This window comes from Heptranchias perlo, chromosome 8, assembly GCF_035084215.1.
Source record: "Heptranchias perlo isolate sHepPer1 chromosome 8, sHepPer1.hap1, whole genome shotgun sequence".
Classification (NCBI taxonomy): domain Eukaryota; kingdom Metazoa; phylum Chordata; class Chondrichthyes; order Hexanchiformes; family Hexanchidae; genus Heptranchias; species Heptranchias perlo.
The window spans coordinates 33,625,504-33,650,407 of record NC_090332.1 but is presented as its reverse complement, the minus strand read 5'-3'; the positions used below and the strand labels follow the sequence as shown (position 1 = coordinate 33,650,407).

At 45.6% G+C, this 24,904-nt stretch overlaps 1 protein-coding gene across 4 annotated transcripts in view; it reads right to left on the bottom strand.

Moving 5' to 3' along the window:
• angel2 (angel homolog 2 (Drosophila)) overlaps window positions 1-24,904 on the bottom strand; it is a 55,062-nt gene that overhangs the window by 17,799 nt on the left and 12,359 nt on the right. For all 4 annotated transcript variants that reach the window (XM_067988927.1, XM_067988928.1, XM_067988930.1 and 1 more), the window contains one exon: window positions 14,862-15,115. In XM_067988927.1, coding sequence (XP_067845028.1) covers window positions 14,862-15,115 — 254 coding nt within the window. The remainder of the gene's footprint in view (window positions 1-14,861; window positions 15,116-24,904) is intronic.

Genomic DNA, 24,904 nt, shown 5'->3' with positions numbered 1-24,904 from the left:
ATACCATATAAAGTCCAGGACCTATGCCATAGTCAAATTCATTTTGAATTAAAGCTGAATTAAAACTGATCATGGACCTGTAACTTTCTTCCCCTTGCAAAAATAGTCCTACCTGTGTGAGGCTTGCAGGAGCAGGCAGGAGTATGTGCGTTCTCTCTTGCACACACACGATATTGAAGAATTATGACACTACAAGAGCAGGTGAACTATTTTCCTTGTTCATTAAGTATTTTCCACACACCACAAGAGAAAGCAAAAAGGAACAAATGTTGTAGAATTCAGGGGATTATCTTGTGCTGAAGTAAAATTTAAACAGTAATATTTATTAAATGTGTAAAGATCACTATGTGGCTGCCTTACAGAAGCTATACATTGAAATCTGATTAAAAGATGCCAGGAGGTAGTCATTGAATGGCCTTCAACCTGACTCAGGCTGCTTTTACCAGATGATAAGAGCAGAGCGCACATAACCATGCATTTAGCTATCTGCTGTTTAGTCACCAGTTCACATTTTTCACCACAGGAAACAAATAACTGTCAAGTCTTTTGAAATTCCTCCATGAGACAAAGTGCAGGGCTCTGCAAGCATCTAGTGGAAACAATGTTTTAGTTTTGACAAGTGGCAGATGATAAGTGGCAGTTGACAACAATTTCTTGATCTACATGAAACTGCAAAGTGATTTAGGTAAAATCTCTGGGTAAGTTTTAAGAACTCCCCAATTACAATGCCAGATGCAACATAACTGTGGTCTGCAATGAGGGCTTGCAGTTCACAGACTGAAAACCAAAAGTAATACAGACAAGAGTGTAATTATCCATTTAAGAAATTTAAGCATACATGTTCAAAGAGGTTTGAACAGTGCGTACATTATCTTGTAAAAAATTACATCAAGGGAACAGTTTGCAAGTAGTCCAATCCCAAGCAGAACTAGGTTTTTAAACCAATCTCAAATGTCAGAGATACTGACTGGGTTCAACTACAGTGATCTCAATCAGCCAGCTGTTGCCAATCATGGAGATAGCTGCTGCTACTGAGCTTATATTCTTAAATACCTTCGTTGGACCCATGATCCTCCCTATAGAGGGTATACAAGATCTTCGAGCTCTACACACTGATCAAAGGGCAGAAAAACCATCTCCTGGGCAGAAGCAATGCTAATAAGAATGTAAAATCTTGCATGGGTTATACGTGGGACTTCTTTAATTTATGAAGCCCAGTACCTGCATTGAGTTTAGTGTAACTGACTATGAAACCCACGTCCTGGATTATGTTTAGTATCTGCTGCATGGCTGATCTCCAACACAGAACTCTCAGGAGCCAATCATAGAGATATGGGTTTATTTGGAAATGCTGCATCCAGAGAGCCACTTTGTGAAAAGTATAAGTACAGAGGACAGACCAACAGAAGTATCTTCTAATAACCGTTTTCCCCTTGAAATTGAACCCATGAAGTTTCTGAAGGCATTCCTATATGGCAATATGGAAATAGACTTCTCAGATAAGGCTCTTGTACCATTGTGGTTCTTCCCATATCATAGAATCATAGAATCATAGAAGTTACAACATGGAAACAGGCCCTTCGGCCCAACATGTCCATGTCGCCCAGTTTATACCACTAAGCTAGTCCCAATTGCCTGCACTTGGCCCATATCCCTCGATACCCATCTTCCCCATGTAACTGTCCAAATGCTTTTTAAAAGACAAAATTGTACCCGCCTCGACTACTGCCTCTGGCAGCTCGTTCCAGACACTCACCACCCTTTGAGTGAAAAAATTGCCCCTCTGGATCCTTTTGTATCTCTCCCCTCTCACCTTAAATCTGTGCCCCCTCGTTATGGACTCCCCTACCTTTGGGAAAAGATTTTGACTATCGACCTTATCTATGCCCCTCATTATTTTATAGACTTCTATAAGATCACCCCTTAACCTCCTACTCTCCAGGGAAAAAAGTCCCAGTCTGTCTAACCTCTCCCTGTAAGTCAAACCATCAAGTCCCGGTAGCATCCTAGTAAATCTTTTCTGCACTCTTTCTAGTTTAATAATATCCTTTCTATAATATGGTCATGAATTTCTGCAGGCATCCCCCTACTGGGCCTGAGGCAAGTGTGGGAGAAGCTCTTGGGTTCGACGTCCAGAAACTCATTGTGAAGGCGTAACAGAGCTGTGGTAGTTGCTCCTTAAATATACCACCACGCCAATCTGCAAAACTAAAGCCGTGGATCTCGCTCCCAACTCCAATGTATGAATCACATTCTCCTGTTGCAGTGAAGTAGCCTGAATTATGTTTCAGTAGCTGACTACAAAAAAAATCCCAGTCAATTTTAGCAACTACGTGGCGTTGTGTTGCTATTTGGTGGACAAACCCTGACCACAGGACTTGGTGGTATTGTATTCAAATGTGACTAGACTTTGAAGATATTTGTTAACTGAATGCACCTATTCGTTTGAAGGTGTGGTTGGAGAAATTTGGGGTAAATTTTCTCTGTGGTGGATTTCCCATGCAGGAGAACCTGAAGTATAGCTGCCAAATCTGCGGCTGGAATACTTATCAGAGGCTCCTTCAAATTTCATTGGATCCTATACATTCCGTCTATTCTGAGGTTTGATACTAATAATTTACATACATGAGCCCCCTTCTGATCTTAGTTTATAGGAATGTGCCCATCAGAAACCCGATCAAGATTTCTTGATGCAGTCTATGCAACATCTGGAGGGAGGGTTCTCCTTCTGGAGTGCATTCATTGAGCCTTTGACTTCAGTCACAGCCAGAGAATCTCCTGCAATGCCTTCTCTTCTCACCCCAAACCATTTCCTCTGGAGGCCCCTAAGTATCTATCCTTGGCCCTTTCCTATTTCTCATCTAAATGCTGCTCTTCAGCAACATCACCCAAAGACATGACATCAGGTTCCACATGTACGCTGACGACACCCAGCTCTACACCACCACCACCTCTCTCGACCCTCCACTGCCTCTGTGTTGTTAAACTGCTTATCCGACATCCAGTCCTGAATGAGCTACAATTAAACATTGGGAAGACCAAAGCCATTGTCTTTGGTCCCCGCCACAAACTCTATTCCCTCACCACCATCCCAGACTGAACCAGACTGTTTGCAATCTCGTGTCCTATTTGACCCTGAGCTGAGCTTCCAACCCCATATCCTCTCCATCACAAAGACTGCCTACTTCCACCTCTGTAACATCGTCCATTTCCACCCCTGTCTCAGCTCATCTGCTGCTGAAACCCTCATCAAACTTTTGTCACCTCCAGACTCAACTATTCCAATGCTCCTCTGGCCAGCCTACTGTCTTCCACCCTGCATAAGCTCGAACTCATCCAAAACTCTGCTGCCTGTATCCTAATCTGCATCAAGTCCCGTTCAGCCATCTCCCCTCTGCCCGCAGTCCTACATTAGCTTCCAGTCCATCAACATTTTGATTTTTAAATTCTCATCCTCATGTTCAAATCCCTCCAAGGCTTTGCCCCTCTCTATCTCTGTAACCACTTTCAGTCCTGCAATTTTTCAAGCACTCTGTGTTCCTACAACTCTGGTCTTTAGTACATTCCTCACTCCCTTTGCCCTACCATTGGTGGCTGTGCCTTCAGCCATCCAGGCCCTAAGCTCTGTAATTCCCTCCCCAAAGCTCTCTCTCCTCCTTTAAGATCTACCTCTTTGACCAAGCCTTTAGTCACCTGTCCTAATATCTCCTTCTTTGGCTTGGTGTCAATTTTTGTCTGATTACGTTCTTGTGAAGCGCCTTGGGACATTTTCCTAAGTTAAAGGCACTATATAATTATGAGTTGTTATTGTAAATTTTCTCTGCATATTTGGAGCTTTGGTCTGCTAAACTTGCCTTGGGCACACTGTCATCATTTCTCTTGCACACCCCCACCCCGCCCAGTCAAGAAAATTTTGCTCCCAATTGACTTAGCATAATATAAAGTTCTTCAGCAGAGCCTCAAGCCTCCGCTGACAATGGATGAAAGCATGGGTTTTATTCTGGTTGTCAACGCCTAGATGGTCTAATTAAGGGCGTTAAATCAGTCATGCAAATCTTTGGGGAAGAATGCCAGGTTTGCATAATCATCCTCAAATTGTCTTCCTAACAAGGGAATCTGTGGATGTCTCAAAGGGAGGCTACCCAAACTGTAACTCAAGAACATATGTCTGAACAAACCATCTTGCATACTCCCAGCTACACTGTGGAGGATGGGTAAACATACCGTTCACTACAATAGCTTTATCTGTACTGGAACCATGGCTGTATGATGATGGTTGATTGCCAATTCTCTACATTGCAGATGAAGAGTACAGAGGCTGGCTTTTTAAGACATTTTCTTGAGTTATGGTTTGGGTAGCTTCCCAAATATCCTCCTCCAAGAGATATTTATGTTTAGTTTCATATTATATTTGGGAGTATAGTCTGAAGCCAGCTAGAAAACTTTAAAATCCTGTTGGGGATATTTTTGTTGGGGAGTCCCTGTCAGCGGGAAATCCCGGGATGGTGGATTGATAGCTATCTCCTTCGATGGATTGTGTGCGATTTACCCCAGCTTCACTGGTCTATTTACTAAACCTAAGGAAAATCTGGCAAGTCACAGAATCATTCTTTGGCAAAAAAAACATTTTATCCGATAAGTGACATTTTATCACGAGCATATGTGACTGTGAAAGTGTTATTGCCTTTCGCGGTGTTTAAAGGCGTTGGTAGACATCCTGACACAATAGTGGAGGCTCTTAAATTTCTTTTGATGAAATATTTCCTGGATCAGTCTTGACCACAGTCCAACTGGGGGCACACTTGGTCTGATGAGTGTAAAATTCCAGTTTGTGCCCCTTTGTATGCTAATACTTACTTGTTTTTGTTTTCTTTATTTGCTGCCTACATGGCTCTTTAGGGAAGGCACAGTTTGCAGATCATGTTACCGAATAGCAACAAGCATTTTTACAGCTTCTCACCTAGAGGAACATCTCAGAATAGTTGACAAGAGAGAAGCTGAATCAAAAGGGATCAAAGCGCCCCATTCTGAATTAGCGGAAATTAACTCTCTTTGAAGGCAGCAAATTGTTTTCAGTAGTGTGAAATTTTGCAACCCGTCACAACTAACAATATTGTGTGTCAGCAGTTCCGTTTATAAGTCTGTTATGAATCGATTTTGTTTCATAGTGAAAATTGTTGGTGGATGTGTGTAAGTGGCAAGAAAGCAAGATTCCAGACAACGTGAGGTTACTTTCTCTTTCCAAAGGATTGTCATGATACTGTGATTTAATATTACGAGAATCTTATTGTTCCTTTGATCACAAATGATCCATAACCTATTTCAAAGGGATTAAAAGATATAAAACGCAAGATTCCGTTTAGCAGTTCTGGCATAGTGGCTGTTATCAGTGGGTCTCACATGTATAACATTTCTACCTGGAGGCCATACCACAAAACTGTATTCTTCGTTTATCAATGGACAAAAGGTTCATCTATTTCATCCTAAGACACTGTTGCATGTTGAAAAAGCTATAAATAGTTTTTCTAGATTGAAAAAGAGTAAATTAACCACTTAGACTATTGTAAATTAATTGGTTTAGTAGTTATAGCTCGTACCAGGCATGTGGCCAGTATGATAAATCCTGTCTTCCAACTGACAGAAGACATAATATCATACAAATTCCAATGCTCAGCATTAATACAAAATATGATAATTGTTAGGCATGGGGTACACAATCGAAAACAGATTTCCGCTTCTCCAGAAGAAAGGCTTTCTTGAGGAGAATCTGGTACAGCCACTGAAAGAGAAAGTGTTTAAAAAGCCCTAAGCATAACAAGGGTATTTCAGAAATCAATCTTAGAGAACATAAAATGTATTGACTGGGGGTTTTGAACAATAAGGGGGGGGGAGGGGAAGAAGAGAGAGAACAGTCACATGAGTATGCACAAGCAAGGGAGGTTTAAGGTGGAAAAATGCAGTCTGGAAGACTGACCGGATGCAGTGCAGGAAGGTGAACTCAGGGTAGAGTAAAATGCCATGATTATGCAACATCTGGTTCAGCCTAAACATGCTGCCAGGAAAGTTGGAGGAGCTGGAGCAAGTGGCAAACAGGTGCTGGCTAGAACCAAAAAGAGTGGCTGCAGTTTTATGCTATACAATCTAAACAGCAAAACTTTGCTTTTATTGTTCCCCTCTTGCTGAGCCTGTAAAGAGGCCAACAACATCAATTTTAATTTTACTTTATTTCTTGTATTTTTTTTGTATGTCCTAACAAGCACAGGCCAGTACGTTGAGATTTTCAAAAACAAATTGCATTTATATAGCACTTTATATCGAAAAAAATCTCAAGGTGCTTCAAAGAGACATAATCAAAAAAAATGGACACCAAACCACGAGATATTAGGAAGGGAGATTAAAACCTGGATCAAAGGGGTGGGTAGTAAGGAAGGTCATAAAAGGAGGTAGAGAGGTTTAAGGAGGGAATTCTAACACATTGGTCTAGGCAGCTGAAGTCACGGTTGTCAATGGTGGGGTGAGGAAAGGGGAGGGATTGCGAAAGAGTCCAGAATAAGAAGAATGGAGAATTCAGGGATGGGGGCTGAGGTGTAACTCTGGAAGAGGTTACAGAGATAAGGAGAAACAAAGCCATGATTTAAACAAAAGGTTGAGAATTTTAAGTTTGAGACATTAGGGGACTGGGAGCCAGAGTAGATTAATGAAGATAGGGTGTGACAGGTAAGAAGGACTTGATGCGAGATAGGATACGGGCAGCAGTGCTTTGGATGAGCTGAAGTTTATGGAGACTTAAGGATGGGAGGGCAGGTCAGAGAGCATTGGAATAGTCAATCTGAAGGTGGCAAAGGAATGGATGAGCGTCTTAGTGGCAGATGGACTAAGATAGGGGCAGAGGTGGCCCAAGTTACGGAGGTGGAAGTAGGCGGTCTTTGTGATGGAGAGGATATGGAGTTGGAGCTGAGCTTCCAACTCGTCGTTGAACTGTTTGCTGAGGTTGTGAACAGTTTGGTTCAGCCGAAATGGTGGCCAGGGAAGGGGATGGAATTGGTGGCGGGGGTACAAAGTTCATAGCAGGGGCCGAAAATTAGAGCTTCGATCTTCCCAACGTTTAGCTGGAGGAAGTGCAGCTCATCCAAAGACTGAATATCAGACAAACAGTCTGACAGCATAGAGGTTGAGAGATGTGGTGTAGAGGTACAGCTGCTTGTCATTGGTGTAGATGTGAAAGCTGACCCCATGTTTGTGGATGATGTCCCAAGGGGCAGCACATAGATGAGGAAGAGGAAGGGGTTAAGAATGGATCCTTGTGGTGACGGTGCAGCAGCTGGTAGAGAAGGCATTGCTAGAGATGCTTTGGCTATGCTTGGATAGGTAAGGAACTAATGCATTTATACAGCACCTTTAACATTGAAAAGCATCCCAAAGTGCTTCATAGCAGCGTAATCAAAAAATGGACACTGAACCCAAGAAATATTAGAAGGGTTGGCTCTTTAAGGAGGAGAGGGAGGCAGAGGGGTTTAAAGAGAGAATTTCAGAGCTTGTGGCCGAGGCGGCTGAAGACATGCGGTGGGGTAAAGAGAGGGGTGATGCACAAGAGATCAGAGTCAGAGGAACAGAGAGTTTGGTGAGGAGTTAGTTTTATCACCAGCAGAGGTAACAGAGAAAAGGAGAAGGAAGGCCATGGAGTTTTTCTGAAGGTTTGCTAACTAATACCTATGTGTTCCAACTGCCACCAACATCCTGAATCCTTGGGAAAGCTGAAAATCACAAATGGCTGCTTTTGAGCCCAGAATATACTGACATTTTAAGGTCAGCCTAATCTAACCTATTCTTGTAGAAAGCCTGAAGACTTTGTCCCAGTCTTGGCAATGAGACGGCCAATGCGAAGAGTAAAGAATCTTACAACACCAGGTTATAGTCCAACAAATTTATTTGAAAATCACAAGCCTTCGGAGGCTTTCTCCTTCGTCAGGTGAACGTGGAAATGAAATCCTTGAACGTTTCGCATTTATATTCAGAGAACAATACCTGGTGATTACAGATAATCTTTCCAACTGCCCGTTGTCAAGGCAATCAAAGTGTTCAGACAGAGAGGTGTTACCTACAGGACCATCGAATATACAAACCGCCAGAACACAAAAGAGAGAGAGGGAGAAACATTCTAAAGGAAGAGAAAGACAGAAAATGACCCGTTGTATTAAAAACAGATAACTTTTATTCGCTGGTGGGGTTACGTGTAGCGTGACATGAACCCAAGATCCCGGTTGAGGCCGTCCTCATGGGTGCGGAACTTGGCTATCAATTTCTGCTCGACGATTTTGCGATGTCGTGTGTCTCGAAGGCCGCCTTGGAGAACGCTTACCCGAAGATCGGTGGCTGAATGTCCTTGACTGCTGAAGTGTTCCCCGACTGGGAGGGAACCCTCCTGTCTGGCGATTGTTGCGCGGTGTCCGTTCATCCGTTGTCGCAGTGTCTGCATGGTCTCGCCAATGTACCATGCTCCGGGGCATCCTTTCCTGCAACGTCTGAGGTAGACAACGTTGGCCGAGTCACAGGAGTATGAACCATGTACCTGGTGGACAACGGATGAACGGACACCGCGCAACAATCGCCAGACAGGAGGGTTCCCTCCCAGTCGGGGAACACTTCAGCAGTCAAGGACATTCAGCCACCGATCGTCGGGTAAGCGTTCTCCAAGGCGGCCTTCGAGACACACGACATCGCAAAATCGTCGAGCAGAAATTGATAGCCAAGTTCCGCACCCATGAGGACGGCCTCAACCGGGATCTTGGGTTCATGTCACGCTACACGTAACCCCACCAGCGAATAAAAGTTATCTGTTTTTAATACAACGGGTCATTTTCTGTCTTTCTCTTCCTTTAGAATGTTTCTCCCTCTCTCTCTCTGTTTTGTGTTCTGGCCGTTTGTATATTCGGTGGTCCTGTAGGTAACAACTCTCTGTCTGAACACTTTGATTGCCTTGACAACGGGCAGTTGGAAAGATTATCTGTAATCACCAGGTATTGTTCTCTGAATATAAATGCGAAACGTTCAAGGATTTCATTTCCACGTTCACCTGACGAAGGAGAAAGCCTCCGAAAGCTTGTGATTTTCAAATAAATTTGTTGGACTATAACCTGGTGTTGTAAGATTCTTTACATTTGCCAACCCCAGTCCATCACCGGCATCTCCACATCAATGCGAAAAGTGGCAAACACAACCTTTAGCTGGGGGAAAATAAATTTCTGGCATAGGGCCTGGGGTTTTATATGATGCAGGAGCTCACATGTGGCACCACCTACCTGCAATATCATGCAAATTTACATGTGTGCAACTCAAGTGTTTTTCCACAGAACCAAGCAATCTTTTACTTCTATGGTTTGTAGAGGCTGCTTAATGAGGATTGAACATTGTGTGGTAATGTAGCAGTGCAGTTTGAACACATTCATTGCCTGTTCTGATCATGCAGCTTTCAGAATTGCAACCAAGTACCGGTTGAGTAGGTATCTCTGAATGCAGCATTTTACTGCTCTCTACTTGGACCCCGAAAAGCCCCATTCTATCTAAAAGGCATTTAATAAGCAAAAAAATTCCAGGACCCACTCCTCACTCCTATCCCACACCTCTTCCATGTCTGGCCACTTAGACCCTGGCCTTCCGTTCTCCTTATGTCTGCCTGTCCCCTTCCTCAGCAGTTTTCTGACTTGGGTCATACCAATTATTTTTAAAAAAATTTTGTCGCTACCTGCCTCGGCCATACTGGTCAGGAGATAGAGAGGGGCAGAGCAAGAAAGAAATGGGGGGTGGGGGGGGAGAAGAGATATGAAGACGGAGATAGGGCGGAGAAGCATCGGGGCAACAAGAGAGTGATATTAGAAACATTGGAGAGAGAGTGACAGCAGACAGGTGGGCGGTAATGATTGCACAGAGGGGTGAGGAGGGAAGGAGAAAGAGACAGTTACCTACATTGGCTCCCAGTCCACCAACTTTAATTTAAAATTCTCAATCTTGTTTCAAATCCCTCCATGGCCTCAATCCTCCCTATCTCTGTAACCTCCTCCAGCCCTACAACCCTCCGGGAACTCTGTGTTCCTCCAATTCTGGCCTCCTGTGCACCCCAACTTCCTCTGCCTCACAAATGGCGGCCATGACTTCAGCTGCTTGAGGGCCCAAGCTTTGGAATTCCATCCCTAAACCTCTCCGTCTCTAAACCTCTCCGTCTCTCTCTTCTCCTTTAAGACGCTCCTTAAAACCTACCTCTTTGATCAAGCTTTTGGCCATCTGTCCTAATGTCTCCTTCTTTAGCTCGATGTCAATTTTTGTCTGATTACACTTCTGTGAAGCACCTTGAAACATTTTACTGCATTAAAGGCGCTGTATAAATGCAAGCTGTTGTTGTTATAGGTCAAGGAGAAAGAAGCAGATAGGTCAAGAAGACAGAGAGAGATCAGGGTCAGAGAGAAAGAGAAAAATGGAGTAGAGAGAGATCAGAGGCACAGAATGCGGGACATTCACAGAGAGGGTGACTCACGATGAACAATGCCACCACAGAAAATATATAATTTTGAGTAATTTTAACTTGGGTACAGGGAAGTTTGGTGACAACACACAAGTAGAAAGTTTGGCAGAATGAGGAGCAGCGGAAAAACTGGGGTTCTTTTCGTTCAAAGAAAGAAGGTAGGTGAAGAAGACACCTGATAAAGGTGTTAAAAATTATGAGGGGTTTTGGTAAGGTCAATCGGCAACAACTATTTCTACTGGTAAATGAGTCGGTAAGTTGAAAACATAAATTTAAGATCTTAGGAACAGGAGAAGGCCATTCAGCAACTACAGCCATTCAATTAAATCATGGCTGATCTGCACCGTAACTCTGTTTGCCTGCCTTTGCTCCATATCCCTTGATACCTTTACCAAACAAAATCTATCAACCTCGGTCTTGAAAATTTCAATTGACCCAGCATCCAGAGCCTTTTGAGGAAGAGAGTTCCAAATTTTCACTACCCTTTGGGTGAAAAAGTGCTTCCTGATTTCACTCCTGAATGGCCTAGCTCTAATTTTAAGATTGTGCCCCCTTATTCTGGATTCCCCCACCAGAGTAGATAGTTTCTCTGTATCTATTCTATCGAATCCTTTCATCATTTTCAGCACTTGATTAGATCACCCCTCAATCTTAAATCAGTGAAGGAATAAAGGGAAAGAGTGAGATTTTTTAATTTATGCAGAGGGTTGTTGCAACATGGAATAACCTACCAGGAACAGTGCAGATCAATAAATAGCTTTTAAAAATGAAGTGGATAAATATATAAAATAAAAGAAAAAAAAAGTAAAAGTCCATGGGCAAAGGGCAGAGGAATGGGATGAAGTGAATAGTGTTTTCAGAACAATGGATCAAATGGCCTTCTCTGCTGTAATTTTTTGTGACTAACAGATATCAGAAGGACAGACAGATTAGGAGAATGAACAGACAGGTGGCAGATGTAAATTATTGCAGAGAAATGTTTAATGAAGCATTTTAGAAGGGAATGGGATAATACACTTGATGGAAAGATGCTGAAAGGTGTGGAGGAACAGAGACACCTATTGGTGCAAATGCATAATGCCTTGAAAGTGCTAGTGCATATAGATAAAGCCATAAAAAGGCCAAAAGCATTTTGGGCTTTATAAATAAGGGCATAAGAGTACAAGAACAGAGAGGATATGATAAATTTGTACAAGGCAATGATTAGACTACAGTTCAGATACTCTGTGCAATTTTGGGCAACCATTAAAGAACATGAAAGCTACAAGAGAGCACTAAATGTAGATTCACCAGGATGATTCCACGGATTAGAAATTATAGTAATGAGGAGAGAATGGAGAATCTGGAACTATGTGCACTGGAGCAGAGAAAGTTAAGAAGAGGTTTAATAAAATTATGAAGGATTTTGACGAGGAAAGAATATTTCCTCTGCTTGTGGAGATAGTGTCAAGGCGTCATTAATTTATAATTGGCTCCAAGAGAAGGTTAAAGTGGAAGTAAATCTGGCTTTGCATGCTTCAGTCTAAATAGGTGTAATTTGTACAAGACAACGGGACAGGAGGCATGAACCTGAATTGAAATTTCTGCCCATCCAGTACTGGATGTCGGACAAGCAGCGTGACAAATCAGAATCAGTGGTGAGGTCAAGAGAAGTGGTGGTGAGGTCGAGCTGGGTGTCGTCAGCGTATACGTGGAAACTGACATGATTTCGGATTACGTCGTCAAGGGGCAGTATGTAGATGAGAAATAGGAGAGAGCCTTGAGGAACTCCAGAGCGAGTGTGGAAAGAGAAGCCATTGCTGGTGATTCTCTGGCTACGACTGGATAGATTGGAATGGAATCAGGCGAGGGCAGTCCCACCCAGCTGGACGACAAAGGACAGGCACTGGAGAAGGACGGTGTGGTCAACTGTGTCAAAGCCTGCAGACAGGTCGAGAAGAATGGGGAGGGATAGTTTACCATGGTCACAGTCATATAGGATGTCATTTGTGACTTTGATAAGGACAGTTTCAGTGCTATGGCAGGGGCGGAAACCTGATTGGAAGGGTTCAAACATGGAGTTGTGGGAATGATGGGAACGGATTTGGGAGGCGACAACATTTTCAAGGACTTTGGAGAGGTAAGGGAGGTTAGAGATGGGGTGGTACTTTGCAAGAACAGATGGGAGGGGTGAGTGGGACAGGAAGGAGATTGGCATGATTAGCCCCAGTGGGCGCACTGGGTGGGAAGGTAGGTGAGAGAATGGGATGGGGCAGTTAGGGTTGTTGCTCGTAAGGAGGCAGCAACGAGTGCCTTGATGGGCCCTTCGGAGGATGTCGAGAGAGGCCCAGAGGGAAGCTGTAGGCTTATCTAAGAGGGAGACAAGCCTGGGCCGGCAGCAGGAGAGTAGGAAGGTTGAGGAGTGCTAAAGGGTTGGGGTAGGGATTTGGGGAGGGCAGAGTACTCAAGAGGGGAGAAATGAAAAGAGGCATAACAACAGAAGAGAGGGGCCTAGGAAGGGTAAAGAGAAAAGAACAAAAAAAGGGGGGAAATAGAAGTGATGGGCTCAGGTCCGGAGCGTCAGGAAAAACACGCACGTGAATGGACACAAGGCAACTCAAGTTACATAGGTGTGTTTACATAGCAAGATTAGGATAGATATATCCTGGTAATAAACCAAGAATGGCGAGGAGACAATAGGAGGGAATTCAAAGTTAAAGCCAAAGGTCCTGAGGTGGGATAAAGTTGACATATATAGGGTGGAGTCAGTAATGTAATTATTTATTTTTTAAAGGTCAGATCCATTTCTGCTTGTTTGCTCTTGCCCACTGTTAAATTAGCACATACCTCTTGCACCCACAAAATAGTTTACAAAATACATATTTTATTTCCTATTTATTTTAATAATGGGGAAATGTGAGGTTATAGGAAGAATAGAAAAACAGAATATTTTTTAAATGGTGAGGAACAATTAAATGTTGGTGTTCAGAGAGACTTGGGTGTCCTCGTACAAGAAACACAGACAATTAGGAAAGCAAATGGCATGTTGGCCTTTATTGCAAAGGGGTTGGAGTACAAGAGTAGGGAAATCTTACTATAGGGCTTTAGTGAGACCTCACCTGGAGTACTGCGTACAGTTTTGGTCTCCTTATCGAAGGAAGGATATACTTGCCTTGGAGGCGGTGCAACATAGGTTCACTAGATTAATTCCTGGGATGAGAGGGTTGTCCTATGAAAAGGGGTTGAGTAGAATGGGCCTATACTCTCTGGAGTTTAGAAGAATGAGAGGTGATCTCATTGAAACATATAAGATTATGAGGGGGCTTGACAGGATAGATGCTGAGAGATTGTTTCCCCTGGCTGGAGAGTCCAGAACTAGGGGGCATAGTCGCAGGATAAGGGGTCGGCCATTTAGGACTGAGATGAGGAGGAATTTTTTCATGCAGAGGGTTGTGAATCTTTGTAATTCTCTACCCCAGAGGGCTGTGGATGTTGAGTCATTGAATATATTCAAGGCTGAGATAGATAGATTTTTGGAATCTACGGGAATCAATGGATATGGGGATCAGGCGGGAAAGTGGAGTTGAGGTTGAAGATCAGCCATGATCGGATTGAATGGCGGAGCAGGCTCAAGGGGCGGTATGGCCTACTCCTGCTCCTATTTCTTATGTTCTTAAGCTATTTTCCCCCAGTGTGGGAAGGAAACCTTCTGCCAAGCTGTCCTATTGAAATTGGCTGCTAAAAGGTGTGCACGTCACAAATTGATTTACCTTCTGCTCTTCTCCCCCATTCTGTCTATCCCCTAAAGGAACATTCAAGTTTAAGAACAGGAACGCAACGAATGAGAATGGACACAAATCTACCAGTCCATGGTACAGTACACCAATGCACTGCATTACTGATCATCTATAATAGGTGTCTTTTTCTTCCTAAACCCCCAACCCAATTTTCTCCTAATTCCTTCCCTCCTCAAATCAGTTACTTATGTTTGGTATAACTCTACAGGCACAAGCCTCTTTGACTTGCCCGGGTGACTATTTTTCCAAGTGTGAATTTCAACACTAATCATCATCTGGGTATTTGGCAAAGCTGATCAAAAGCCAAGTCCAACCCTGTTCTTACCTGATGGCCACATCCATGCACCATTTCAGGATGAACGAACTGCAATGAATGAGAACCCTGGCTGATTCATAACCTTTCCTTGGGCCAGGGATACCGAGGCAAATTGCCCTTCCCTCCTTCCTGTTGCCCTGGTTGAGATCAGCCCTAGGAATTTCCTGGTTTGTATGATACATCACCATGAAATGCATTTATGCATTAAACCAGTGAGAAGATGTACAGATATGCGCTTAATTGAACTACTTACATCTGCATCCAACTGTTTCAGTTCCTTAAGGATGTTGGGAAATCGGAATCCCCACTGCAACAATGGCTGACTGCAATGTCTATACAAGTGATCATTGTCCTCCAACAAGTCCTGTGCCAGAATATTGTACGACATCACTGAAAAATCAAAAACTTCCTTCTGTTGTCCATTTGAAGTTCCTTTTGATTCACTAGTACCTTGGGTGCTCTTGTATAATGAAGTAAAATCCTCCCATTTCCTATGTACTGCCCCTACTGGAAAGAGATTACAAACGAGAAAAAACAAATTTAAGTATTCTACAGCATAATTACACAGCGGTGTTATGTGCTAATTTTTCATTGAGACCCTTGTTCTCACACGGGGCCATAATGGCCAGAGTCAAGAATGCTCCAATTTGTCGTACCACAGAGTGATGACATTTTAGGCGCATCACATGATGAACTTGTGGTTTCAGGCATATTGCAATGGGTGGTGGAGGTCAAGCATTTCCCATTTCCCACAGGGAGGTAGAAGGGTAACAAATGGTTAGCCATTTTGGATTATAAACACACACCTCCTAGCAAACAGCTATAGATGCACCAATGAAGGTCTGGGAGCAGATCTCCTCTTGGTTGGAGAAGGTAAGTATTGTAGGAAAGGAAATGGAGAAGAATTTTTTTAAAATATAAAAACTAGTAGCTCTCTTATGGTGTTGTTCATTGGTATTCTGGTACCTGGAGCCTGGTTTTGGATAAACTGCAGCAGCCAAAATGCGATGTGATTAGCTTGCCAATCATGGTGCTACATCAAATTTACTAAAGTAATATCACGTAACCGACAAGGTAAAAATATCATACACATCACTGATACTGCAAGATACAAGTCTCAGATAGCTCTGTAATACTATTTAATGACCACTTTAGAAAACTTAAGGTGGAAGTAACTGTTTTGAGAATGACAACATCCTGGCTATAGTGCTGAAGTCTTGTGCTCCAGAACTAGCCGAGTCTCTAGCCAAACTGTTCCAGTAAAGCTACAACACTGGCAATGTGGAAAATTGCCCAGGTACGTCCTGTCCACAAATCCAATCCGGCCAATTACCGCCCCATCAGTCTACTCTCAATCATCAGCAAAGTGATGGAAGGTGTCGTCGACAGCGCCATCAAGTGGCACTTACTCACCAATAACCTGCTCACCAATGCTCAGTTTGGATTCCGCCAGGACCACTCAGCTCCAGACCTGATTACAGCCTTGGTTCAAACATGGACAAAAGAGCTGAATTCTAGAGGTGAGGTGAGATTGACCCCCCTTGACATCAAGCCCTAGTAAAATTGAAGTCAATGGGAATCAAGGGGAAAACTCTCCAGTGGCTGGAGTCATATCTAGCACAAAGGAAGATGGTAGTGGTTGTTGGAGGCCAATCATCTCAGCCCCAGGACATTGCTGCAGGAGTTCTTCAGGGCAGTGTCCTAAGCCCAACCATCTTCAGCTGCTTCATCAATGACCTTCCCTCCATCATTAGGTCAGAAATGGGGATGTTCGCTGATGATTGCACAGTGTTCACTTCCATTCACAACCCTTTAGATAATGAAGCAGTCCGTGCCCACGTGCAGCAAGACCTGGACAACATCCAGGCTTGAGCTCATAAGTGGCAAGTAACATTCGCGCCAGACAAGTGCCAGGCAATGACCATCTCCAACAAGAGAGAGTCCAACCACCTCCCCATGACATTCAACAGCATTACCATCGCTGAATCCCCCACCATTAACATCCTGGGGGTCACCATTGACCAGAAACTTAACTGGACCAGCCACATAAATACTGTGGCTACAAGAGCAGGTCAGAAGCTGGGTATTCTGCGGCGAGTGACTCACCTCCTGACTCCCCAAAGCCTTTCCACCATCTACAAGGCACAAGTCAAGAGTGTGATGGAATACTCTCCACTTGCCTGGATGAGTCCAGCTCCAACAACACTCAAGAAGCTCAACACCATCCAGGACAAAGCAGCCCGCTTGATTGGCACCCCATCCACCACCCTAAACATTCACTCCCTTCACCACTGGTGCACCGTGGCTGCAGCGTGTACCATCTACAAGATGCACTGCAGCAACTCGCCAAGGCTTCGTCGACAGCACCTCCCAAACCCGCGACCTCTACCACCTAGAAGGGCAAGGGCAGCAGGCACATGGGAACAACACCACCTGCACGTTCCCCTCCAAGTCACACACCATCCCGACTTGGAAATATATCGCCGTTCTTTCATAGTCTCTGGGTCAAAATCCTGGAACTCCCTACCTAACAGCACTGTGTGAGAACTTTCACCACATGGACTGCAGCGGTTCAAGAAGGCAGCTCACCACCATCTTGTCAAGGGCAATTTGGGATGGGCAATAAATGCTGGCCTTGCCAGCGACGCCCAAATCCCATGAACGAATAAAACACCTGTGGAACCCACCATGACACAGTGCCTGATGGCCAATGTCATGGCTTCCATTGCAACACAAACCGATGTGATTATAAAGGTCTGCAAGCTACGGTTGCAGCTCATACTGCTGAAATGGAAGCTCAGACTGCTGCTATCATGGCTCTGGGGACCACTATGGAACGGGGCTTCCAGGGCGTCACAGCACTCCACCAATCCGTTCTCCAGCTGATCACCAGGATTGCTGAGGCATCACCCCGGGAAATTGGCAGTAGCGCCATGGCAGTAGGATCTGCTGTCCTCTCTCCGGATGACTGCATTCCTGCTCCCACCCCTGCCACTCCGCCTGTGCCCTTGTTGTTGCCTATCAGCCAGCCAGGCCAGAATGCTGCAGCCTATGCTGAGATGGTGCAGTCTGAAGCTGGGACCTCTCGGCACAGGAGCTGCTCGAGGTTGTCCTCCAATGCCAACTGCACGCCCCTCAATTGAAAGCCAGCAGCCTCCCACCACCCATACTCCAGCCACTGGGGATGCACCTCGTAGGAAAACTAGGATAGTTAATGGCACACAAACAACAGGCACTAAGGGAATGCACAAGGGTGAATAGTTCTGTTCTGTTCCCATAATTTTATTTGTTAATTGATAAATGTGGCTTTGAATTTGCATTTGGTGGTGGTTTTTATTTGTGTGATGAGCTGAGGGGGAAACCAACGTGTAATCAGATGGAGGGCGATTTGATGGTTATATGGGAGCTAACAGGTAGGGAGTGTAGGACTGTTGGAGAGTTGGGGGATGTAGTTGACGTTATTGATAGCGGGCAAGGATCAGGCGAGCACGCAGAGCCCTTGCAGACAAGCCGTGTGTTCCCTGTTGCAGCCTTGCGTCTTCCTCCTCCAGCTCTTCCCTCTCCTCCTCCTCCTCAGCCTCTTCCTCCTCCTCCTCCTCAGCCTTCACCTCTGGCTCAGGGTCTGTCCCGATCATTGGTGGCAAGGGCTAGTCCCTCATAATGGCGAGGTTGTGAAGCGTGCAGCATACCACCACGAATCTTCTTACCCACTCAGCGGAGTACTGCAGGGTTCCTCCAGAATGATCCAGGCAGCGGAAGCGTTGTTTCAGGAGGCCTATGGTTTGCTCTACGATGTTGTGGCGGCAGCATGGCTCTCATTGTAGGCCTGCTCTACACGTATGAGTGGGTTCCTGACCGGAGTCACGAGCCACGACATGAGGGAATAGCCCTTGTCGCCCAGTAGCCAGCCTTTGACTTGCCGAGCTTGGTGAAAGATAGCTGACATGTTGGACTGCCGCATAATGAAGGCGTCGTGACTGCTCCCAGGGTAGCGGGCATCGACCTCCATGATTTGATGCGTGTGTTCGCACACCAGCTGCACGTTCAGCGAGTGGAAGCCCTTTCGGTTGATGAAGACAGCCAAGTTGATATGCAGGGCAAAGTGCGTGCAGTCAATGGCACCCTGCACCATGGGGAAGCCAGCAACGTGAGCGAACCCCTGTGCTTGTTCCTTCTGCTTGTATCTGTCATGAGGGAAGGTGATGAACCTGTTCCTCATCTCGTACACTGCGTCTGTGACATCCGTTATGCAGCAGTGCACTGCATACTGCGAGATGTTGCACATGTCGCCAGCAGAGGCCTGAAATGACCCCGAGGCGTAGAAGTTCAGTGCCTTCACAGTTACAGGCAATGCTGTCCTTGCCCTGCTCTGAGGCCGCGGTTGTGGCCTCACCAGTTAACAAATCTCCGTCACGGCCTCCTTGTTGAACCTCAGTCGTTGGATGCAATGCTCCTCACTCACGTTGAGGTAAGAGAATTGGTCCCGGAAGTCCCTCATTGGATATGGCCTCCTGCTCAGTGCCCTGTGCCTCCTCCTCCTCCCTCTCCTCACAGCTTGACCTCTCTGCATGCTCCCAGTCGTGCTCAATGCCCAGCGGGAAACCTGGCAGACAAACCATGGTTGCCAGGAATGTTGTTCAACCACGACTGTACCTGCTAAACCACTCTCAAATGTACTCTAGGAACTCTCAGTAAGTATAGGGAACTTCAAAAAATACTTCTTATTCCACCAGCAGCTAGAAGCAATAATCCAGAAACTAACCTGCAACACCTGCATGGTCCCTTTAAATAGCGCTGGTGGTGGTGGTGGGGGGGGGAGGGGTCCTCCACGCTCTGTAAGATATGTTCAGCTGTATGTGGTTAAGACAGTGCATTGAGTTGAGCGTTAAGGTCCAAAATGGTGTCTATCACTTTAAATCAGCAAAGCACACTGATTGTACGCATTTTCTCCCTACTTTACATGCTGCCGACGTTCGGTATTTGCGCATGCGCAGTGTATGATAGCCACTGTGTTGAACTGACATGTGGAATGGCCAATATATTAAATTGGGAAACAGTTGCTAGACTGACTGTTAATGAGAAGATGGGTCATGAGGCCCACTGACTAAACTGATCAAGTGAGATTAGCACACAATTGATCATCATGTTGCAGCCACGATAATTCAGGACATAAATAAATGAGGATAGTGAGAGATCTGGGCACGGTAGTCAAGAACGAGTCCTTGGTTTGGTCACCAATTTGAGGCACCCAGGGCAAGGTAAGTTGACCAGCACTTGAATCTGGTAGCATAAACGGGAACCCTTAAGGTATTTACTTTGTGTATGTTGTGCTAAAATTGTGTTTGTCTAACTCGAGTTAGACAAATAAAAGTGTTAACAGTTAATCCGACATTGTGTGTATGTGTCTGTAATTCCTGAAGTCACGAACATTGTAACGTAGGGTAAGCCAAGACGATATCTTGGCATTTCGGGATGCCACATAGCGCCAAAACAACGGGCACTACATGATTCAATTTCTAGCCCCTAGTTTAGAATCTTTATTTAAATGGTTTTTAACTGTAGAAAGCAGTAGTTTTGAAGTTTTTGTCTCCCCACCAGTGGCTCATGCCTCACTGTTCTTTTTTTCTGACCTCTGCTCAGCTCAAGAGTGTGGAATGAAAGTGCAGCCAGTTTTTTTTTTCTTTCTTTTTTTTTCTTTGTGTTTTAGGCCCCCCTTTTATAAGAAGGGGGGGGGGTTAGGGTGTGTTCATGTGCAGTAAACCAAAAAAAACCAAAATAAGCGTCAAATTATAATTTTACTATATCGGTCCAGGATGCACTCCAGCCCCTGCGGTGCCCACTGGTCGTGGAAAGCCTCAAATGTACTGGCAGACACCGCGTGCTCCCTCTCCAGGGCCACCCAGGCGCAGAGAATTCCGCGGAAGAGAGGCAGACAGTCGGAGCGACCACCCCCACGGGCTGCGTCTAACCTGGACCTGTGGATAGCCAACTGGGACAGGCCCAGGAGCAGGCCCACGAGGATGTCCACCGACCTGCCTGCGCCCCCCCTCCCCCACCGGGCGGCCAAAGATCAGGAGTGTGGGACTGAAATGCAGCCAGAACTTGAGGAGCAGCCCCCTTAAATAGTGGAACAGGGGCTGCAGCCTCCCACACCCTGTGAACAAATGAAACACGGACTCATCCAGGCCGCAGAAATTGCAGGTGGCCTGGGAGTCCGTGAAATGGCGTAAACGCCTGTTGGTCGCGACTGCTCCATGCAACACTCTCCACCCCAGATCCCCAACGGCACACGGGAGGATCCCAGAGTAGAGAGCCCTCCACTGGGGGCCTCCGCCGGACGGCAGGATGGTACGCCAGGGCGTGTCCGGGCAAGAGACGAGGGCGAGGAAGTGGAGAGTGTGCAGGAGCAGCCCGTACAGGAAATCCCTCCGCGCAGAGTGAAATGGCACGGAGGGAATTTCCGAGAGATGGCTCAAGTTTTGAGGCACAGCCCCCCGAGGGAGGTTTCGGGGCCTGATGCCGATGAGGAATTCCGTCCGAACGGGAGTCAGATCGGACGGGATGGCTCCACATGCTTGAGCCTCCTCCACACACCGAGTGGAGTCAAGGCCGAGTGCCACTTCCAACACCCGGATGGCGGCGGCCCCGTCCCAGACAGGGCACAAGGACATCCGTGGGGCCAGTGTCCCCGGCGCCATCCAGCCCGCCCGCCCGCCATCCAGGATGTCCCTGACTCTGGTTACCTTACCGGCCAGGGCCCTCTCCTTAGTCAGCCGCGTGCCGCCGAAACCAACACCGCAGAGGAACGGATTCCTGAGCAGCAGCTCCTGCAGGACGGCCGCCACCCCCGACGGGGGAAGAGCACCGGCAGGAGACAACCATATTCCAGACCCTGATCAGATCATGGTAAAAGACAAGCAGCTCCCACAAAGACGCACGGCCGCCCGGCAACGTGATAAACAGGAGCTGCGTGTCGTAGTTCAGGCCTTGCAGCTGGCGGAAGAAATAAGTCGCCAGCGCACACCATCTAGGAGGATCCTCAACGTACAGGTATCGCTGCAGGGTCCGAAGGCGGAAAGTCGCCATCTGGGTGCGGACGCACACCAGCCCGACTGCCCTCCCTAAGCGGGAGACTCAGGACCCCAGCAGCGACCCAGTGCATCCTTTTGGCCCAGAAGAAGTTGACGAGCTTCTTCTGAATCTTGGCGACAAACTAAGGAGGAGGGATCAAAGTGACCAACCGGTACCACAACATTGCGGCCACCAGCTGGTTTATGACCAGCACTCGACCCCTGTAGGATAACACTCGGAGCAGTCCTGTCCAGCGCCCTAGGCGAGCAGTGACTTTGGCCTCCAGCTCTTGCCAGTTCACCGGCCAAGCTTCCTCGACAGGGCTAAGGTAGACTCCCAGGTACCGGAGGTGCATGCCTCATTGTTGCAAAATAATTTTCTGCCTGGTTGCCATTTGACATGCACTGTCACAGTGCACTCTTGGTATTGTAGTTCCACAGAAGCAAGATGAAAACTCCCTTGATGAATCTCTCCAACACAGAAATTGTCAGCGGGGACTGGAACTTCCTTTTTCCAGCTGAAGGATCCTTTTCTACCTAGTTGGCTGGCACACTCTGGGTATTGTAGTTCAATAGGAGCAACAAGTAAACTACAAACTGATGCAACACACACAGAAATTGTCAACAGAAGCTAGAAATCCCCAGAACCAGGTGAAAACATGAAGTGTGAGCAGCTCATGGGTTTCTCTAAGATTGAGATCATCCGCACGCTGCCTCTGCTACTGTTAGCACCTCTGGGCTGACTATGTCAATGCTGTCTTTGCTAGCTTCCCTTCTTCATCCATCCATAAATTTCAATTTGTGCAAAACTCTGCTATATGTATCTATCCCAGACTAAGTCTCATTTGTCCATCACTCCTGTCCTCACTGACTTCCCATCCCCAATGTATTAAATTTAAAATCCTCGTCTTTGTCTACAAATCCCTCCATGGACTTTACCCACCCCTAATGCCATGCGCTCCTCCAGCTCTACACCCCTCCCAAGTGCTTCATTCATTTGATTCCAATGTTTAATTCATTTCCCCCTCCCCCATCCCTTGACCCCACCATTGGTGGTGGAGCCTTCAGAAGAATTGGTTCTGCTCTGTGGAACTTTATCCTGAGTGTGCTCTGCCTTTGAAGACTGTCACAAAATCCACCTTTTCAATCATATCTCCTAAAATTTCTCTTCCTGACTTGGCATCCATTTCCAATGCATTTCTGTGAACTGTCTTGGGAATATTATGTTAAAAGCTTTAAACGTAAAAGACATATAATGCTCGTACAACACCAAGTCTCAATATCATTCTTTCCGGGGCACCTGTAAAGTCATTCCTCCAAATTTCTAACCAGGTACAGCTTGTAACTTTTCAGGGATTCCTCATAAGTACCTCCTTACAGGGCACAGCTACAATTGTATGAGCTGACGAGAAAACCAAACGATATCTCAAGATAAAACTGATATATAGAATGCAGCTCGGTTTGGCAGTGTCTTTCAATCACATCTAGGGCAGATTGTCCAGGTCCTGAGCCAATATGGAAAGTCCACTATTCAGGACATTAATCATCAGATGCCTGAATGGGAATCCAAAAATGTGGACAACCTAGGTTGCAGGATATGCTCACAAGGTGCTAGCCACAGCTCACACATGTTACCAACATGTCTGTCATCTCAGGGCTACACACCTTCGCTAGGTTTAGCCAAGCCCTTTTCCATGAATATTTCTTGTCACTATGTGAAAATACATTAATTCAAGATGAGATTCAGTCATGCCATGATACTGCAGCAAGTGATGGTACTTGCATTAGATTCAGGAGCTAAGCATATGTTGCATGGAATAGCTGTGTTCAGCTGAAACTGCAGCACCAACTTCTGTATATACCCTTGACGGCACTGGCATTTTTGGTAGTTAGAAGAATCTCTTAGAGACCTCAAAGACAAAGTCAGCAAATTAATTGTGGCATCATTATTACAGAAACAATTATACTCTCGTGAAATATCCTAACTGCATCGGGGGGGAGGGGGCAACCACCCCAAACAGCAAATTGGGTGCTTTTATTCCCATTACATCATGGAGCCCAGGTAATCGGAGTACTCCACCTCATATTGGACCATAGGAAGTCAAATTTATTCCAAAACAAGTTCAAGATGGTCACTATAGGAACACAGGAATATAGGAACAGGAGAAGGCCATCCAGCCCCTCGAGCCTACTCCGCCATTTGATAAGATCATGGCTGATCTGTGATCTAATTCCATATACCTGCCTTTGGCCCATATCCCTCAATACCTTTGGTTGCCAAAAAGCTATCTATCTCAGATTTAAATTTAGCAATTGAGCTAGTATCAATTGCCGTTTGCGGAAGAGAGTTCCAAACTTCTACAACCCTTTGTGTGTAGAAATGTTTTCTAATCTCGCTCCTGAAAGGTCTGGCTCTAATTTTTAGACTGTGCCCCCTACTCCTAAAATCCCCAACCAGCGGAAATAGTTTCTCTCTATCCACCCTATCCGTTCCCCTTAATATCTTATAAACTTCGATCAGATCACCTTCGAAACTCTAGAAAATACAACCCCAATTTGTGTAATCTCTCCTCGTAACTTAACCCTTGAAGTCCGGGTATCATTCTAGTAAACCTACGCTGCACTCCCTCCAAGGCCAATATGTCCTTCCGAAGGTGCGGTGCCCAGAACTGCTCACAGTACTCCAGGTGCGGTCTAACCAGGGTTTTGTATAGCTGCAGCATCACTTCTGCCCCCTTGTACTCTAGTCCTCTAGATATAAAGGCCAACATTCTATTTGCCTTCTTGATTATTTTCTGCACCTGTTCATGACACTTCAATGATCTATGTACCTGAACCCTTAAGTCCCTTTGGACATCCACTGTTTTTAACTTTTTACCATTTAGAAAGTACCCTGTTCTATCCTTTTTTGATCCAAAGTGGATGACCTCACATTTGTCTACATTGAATTCCATTTGCCACAGTTTTGCCCATTCACCTAATCTATCAATATCGCTTTGTAATTTTATGTTTTCATCTACACTGCTTACAATGCCACCAATCTTTGTGTCATCGGCACACTTAGATATGAGACTTTCTATGCCTTCATCTAAGTCGTTAATAAATATTGTGAATAATTGAGGCCCCAAGACAGATCCCTGCGGGAGTCCACTAGTCGCATCCTGCCAATGTGAGTATCTTCCCATTATCCCTACTCTCTGTCACCCTTCGCTCAGCCAACTTCCTA